Source organism: Populus trichocarpa, chromosome 3 (genome assembly GCF_000002775.5).
Source record: "Populus trichocarpa isolate Nisqually-1 chromosome 3, P.trichocarpa_v4.1, whole genome shotgun sequence".
Classification (NCBI taxonomy): Eukaryota; Viridiplantae; Streptophyta; class Magnoliopsida; order Malpighiales; family Salicaceae; genus Populus; species Populus trichocarpa.
The window spans coordinates 7,057,567-7,062,515 of NC_037287.2; the positions used below are offsets into that span (position 1 = coordinate 7,057,567).

The 4,949-nt window shown below is 34.7% G+C and overlaps 1 protein-coding gene across 1 annotated transcript; it reads left to right on the top strand.

Annotated features, from left to right (window-relative positions):
* Window positions 1-517: 517 nt before the first annotated feature.
* On the top strand, window positions 518-2,623 carry LOC7483547 (phytolongin Phyl1.1). Its single transcript, XM_024596754.2, has 2 exons — window positions 518-700; window positions 1,079-2,623. Exon 2 carries the CDS (start codon window positions 1,417-1,419, stop codon window positions 2,245-2,247), a length of 831 nt encoding a protein of 276 aa, XP_024452522.1. The 5' UTR covers window positions 518-700; window positions 1,079-1,416; the 3' UTR covers window positions 2,248-2,623.
* Window positions 2,624-4,949: the final 2,326 nt, after the last annotated feature.

Sequence of the window (4,949 nt, forward strand, 5' to 3'; positions counted from 1 at the left end):
TTTACTTTTTTTATATAGAATTTATCTTTCTTTTTAAAATAACAAGAGTTGCTTTGAGTTTTGTTAAATTTCTCTTCTGTAAAAGGAATTTTATTTTTTATAAATTAAATTTATTGATTTTATCCCCTAATATTTAATTTGAGGCAATACCTAAAAGAATTTTTTTTAATTAATTTTTTTTTAAAATTAGTATTCTTTGTTTTTTTACCTTTTCTTTTTATAGAGTTATCTTGATATTATATCTCGGGTAATTAGTAGATTTATCAGGTTTGACTCGACTTTTTATTTTTATTGTTTTTTAATTTTTTTTATCTTGAGTCAATGATCAAAATCTTAGATTTTTTTTAAAAAAAATACAATCTTTTTGATATATATATATAGACTAATATTATTGAAATATATAATATTATTGAAACATCATAATTTTAACTGAGTCAATGTATTTTTTATGTTTTAATAAGTTTTGAAGTATTTCTAAGATAAGATACAATAAATTAATGTTTGATAAAAGCAATAGAAAAACAGCAGCAGAGTAGATTGCAAAGTGATTGGGTCAAACTGTCAAGCAACTCCACTGCTTTAAAAAACAAATCCTTTCTTTATAAAATTGTCTGTTTTCTTCAGTTCATCTTTCCAAACTAAAACCTCTTTCGTCTGTGCGAAGGGTTGCCATTGCCATTCCTTCAGCTTTATTTCATAGGTAAACGATGTTTATCCACAAAGTCTTAGATTGTATGGTCTGTTTAGTTTCTAACAATAATTTTTTTCAGAATTGTAGTTCTAGTTGACATGATTTACATGGGGTTGATTTTATTTTTTTAATCCTTTGATTTACTGGAAAAATAGAAGAAGAGCTTGATTTTAGTGAATTATGGTTGGATATAAGTATTCAACTTTTCTGGACTGGATCTTTGGACTTGAAATTTTTGGTTGGATTTTGGTCAAATTGTTTGTGTGTGTAATCTGGGTTTGCCAATCTTTTGTGGTGTTGGCTTAAATGAAATTTGAGTTCATTTATGTTATTGGGTTTTCGCTAAATCTTGATCAGATGATAATATGATAGTTGACTTAATTGCAGGGTACCTCGAACTGGGGGAAGCTTTGTTAGCTGATTTTGATGGTTTGAAGATAGGAATGAGGGACATCTTTATTTACTTTGAAATACTTAGCTGATTTTGTTATTGCTTGCCTCCTTGACTGAGAAATTTACGCAGATTATGTTTGTCCAAATTGCATTTCTTTAGATGTTTGAGAACTGATTTTGGACTCCATTGTGTGCTGCTAAAACCAACTACTTGTTTAAGTCGAAACAAGTTGGAGAGAGAAATAGATAGTTTGTTTCTTATTTTGGTGGGAAGCTCATAAGGTTTTATTCAAGAGAAGGATTTTTGTAGATTAGTTTTTGGTATCATTTAAATGAGTTCAATGCACAGTACTGTCCATTACTGCTGTGTTGCAAGGGGTAATCGCACCTTGTATGTGTATAGTAGGGGAGACCATGAGATTGAGAATTCGGCAGCATTGTGCTTGGAAAGCACTCCCTCTTACCACAAGTGGTATTTTGAGACGATTGCTGAAAAAACCTTTGGGTTTTTGATAGAAGATGGTTCTGTTTATTTTACAATTGTTGATGAGGGTCTTGGACACCCGAGTGTACTTCAATTTCTAGAGCATGTAAGAGATGAATTCAAAAAGGTTGCTAGAAAAGGTTCTAGAGGAGGTTTTTCTGGTATGAACTCGATCAATGTACAAGAACAATTAGTGCCTGTTATTTGTAGCTTGATAACTTCATTGGAGCATGTTGTTTGCAATGATGGGGCCGGTGAGAGTTCCTCATCTGATAATGTAGGCCTCTCTCCATCACCTCTTAATGCAAATGAACAAATTGAAGTTGTCAATTCTACCAAAGCTCCTTTGTTAGGTAAATCAAATAAGCAAGATAAAAGGAAGTCAAAGGATCATGTTATTACAATAAGAGATATTGAGTTAGAAGAGCATAGAAATTCTACTGATAGAGGGGCTAAGCTTGATTCAGCTACTTTGGATTCCAATAATCAAGGTGGAGTAGGTTCTTCAATATCGCTACAAAAGGATTTGGGTTCAATGAGGATTAGATCAAGCTCTCAAAGCATTCGAAAGAAGTGGTGGCGCCAAGTAAGGATTGTTCTAGCTATTGATGTGGCTATATGTTTGATTCTATTTTTAACTTGGCTATCAATTTGTGGTGGTTTCGGATGTACTCATTGAACTTAAATTTGAAAAAGAAAATCACTTTATGTTAGAAGTACATGGACCAGTTTCTTTAGAGGGGTTCAAGTGGATGAAAGCAACACATCAGATATTGTCAGCTATTTTTAAATAGTGGAGGTATGTGCTGGAAATTATACCATGGCATCACATAAGTTATCAAATCCTTTGTACAGTATCATATCTTCAGTGTATATGCACATGCTTTTGTCAGTTGTCTACTATTGCTTGTGTTTTTTGTTTTTGTCTATGCATTATGGATTATGAGCTGTTATGTAATCTAAAAATCTGTATTCCATCCTTGCAGTATTATACACTTTTTTGTATAAAACTTTTAGTTGAATCATCGAATGCAAATGAATTTCTCTTTCACATAGCTTCATGGTGTTTCAACATTCTTAATATGAAATTATGCATTAAAAGTGTTGTGTGTTTTCTTTCATTTGTTAAGTGCCTTTGTTACCTGTTTTTCTAACCTTCTTTTAGAAAATTTTCTTGTTGAAAATAAGATTTCGCCTTTCCACTTGAATCTCACTTGGTCTGTAAATGGAATATGTTGTTGGAAGTATGTGTCCTTCAGCTCAAAAGGTATTTTGAGAACATAGGTTCTATTAGCAGAAATAATGGAAATGTATACAGAGGATAATTGAATTCCAATGGTATCTGCATGTCTTTTAGTTTTTACTAGTTGGATGCCCGCGCTACGTGGGGGGTTTATTTTTTATTTTCATAAAAAATACTGTAAAGATTTATAATACAAAAAATAATATTTATTTAATATTAAAAAATATATTTTTTTAAAAAATTATTAATTATTTTATTAATACTATTAATTATAATAAAAATAATAATATTTATAACACAAATGATACTATTTTTAATATTCATACTATTAATTATAATAAAAATAATAATATTTATAACACATTAATATATTAAGAAAACCGACGTGGGGTTGGGCGTGGACGCGTCCAGGCCTAACAAGGGGTTAGCCCAACGTGGGGTCGGGCGCGGTCGCGTTCAGGCCCAACATGGGGTTGGGCGCGGGGGACGCGTCTAGGACCAACATGAAGTTGGGTGCGGTCGCGGCCATTCCCAACGTGGAGTTGGGCGCGGTAGCGTCCAGGCCCAACGTGGGGTTGGGCGGGGATGCGTCCAGACCCAACATGGGGTTGGGCGTCGTCGCGTCTAGCCCATCATGGGATTGGGCATGGACGCGTCCCGGGCCAACCTGGAGTTGGTCGCGGTCGTGGTCAGACCCAACGTGGGGTTGGGCGGGGACGTGTCCAGGACCAACATGGAGTTGGCCGCGGTCACGACCATTCCCAATGTGGGGTTGGGGTTGGGCGGGGACGTGTCCAGGTCCAACATGGAGGTGGTCGCGATCGCGTCCAGGTCCAACATGGAGGTGGTCGCGATCGCGTCCAGACCCAACGTGGGGTTGGGCGGGGACTTGTCCAGGCCAATATGTGGTTGGGTGTTGCGATGTCGCGATTGTACAAATTAATTATCCTAGCTTAAAACAAAACACACAAGATAGTATAGAGCAAATAAGAGGTCGATCCCACGAGGAAGGTTCAAGTCATATTTTTATGCTAGATGATATGCAACTTGGGAGGGTTTGGACATTATCTAAGCTAAAGTAAAAGAAAACAAAAAACTATCAAGCGAAATTAAATAAAATCAGAAAATTATCAAGAGAACAAACCTTGGTCACAAGTAAACGTCTACTTACAGAAATCAGAACTGATCATGGAAACGAAACATCAATTTATATTCTGAATATTTATCTCTTCTTAACATTGGTTAGTTAACGGATCCGCCGTATAACTAACCCTAACCATCAAACAACCACAGTGTCCGCACTAGTAATTTAATTCAATGGCAGCCTTAAGAACTAGATAAGTTGATTAATCAAGAAAACATAACTGTACGCAGTCTATGTTTGATTTGATTGAATGTTCTCCCTAAGATTAATAACGTAGATCCGCCACAATTATTAAACTCAGTTGCTTCACAAGTTCATATACCACAACTCCAGTTTTGATATCAAATTTAGCAATAGATTGTCTACAATAATAATTTAAAGTCCGCTCTAGCAATTAAAATAAACAATCATAGAAAAAATAAGCATAGGAGAACAAACATATTCATCATATAAACTGGAAAGAAAAGGTAAAATAATTCTCACAGTTCTTGAAATCTGAAGGTTTCTGTGTCTTTCCAACCAAGAAAAAGAGTTTAGCCTTGCATGTTTGTTCAGCAATTAATCAAACAGAAGGAGGAATGCATGATTTCGGGTTTCTTAGAGGAAACGGGTGTTTTTCTCTTCTTGGCTGGCTTCCCTCTTCTTTTCTCTTATTCTTTTTATATCCTAGGAAATCCTAGTCTCTATTTTACAAAATAATCCTCCTTTAAATAGATAGTTTACATTTAATTACTTCAATAACTATTTTTCTAAAAAATGAGAAATAGCCTTACATGAAATCTTCAAGCTTTGACTTAGAGGAGCTAAATTGCTGAAATAAAAATTTGGATGTCGATTTAGATGCTTCGGAACGTAATTTAGACTCGTTTCTTCACGAAACCTGTTTGCTGGCAGAATTCATTTGTCATCTTTGAAAACTCATATCTCCCTCATATGACATCGTTTTTTACTGAAATTTGGAGCGTTGATATGTCTTTGAGTCAGGAATCCAATA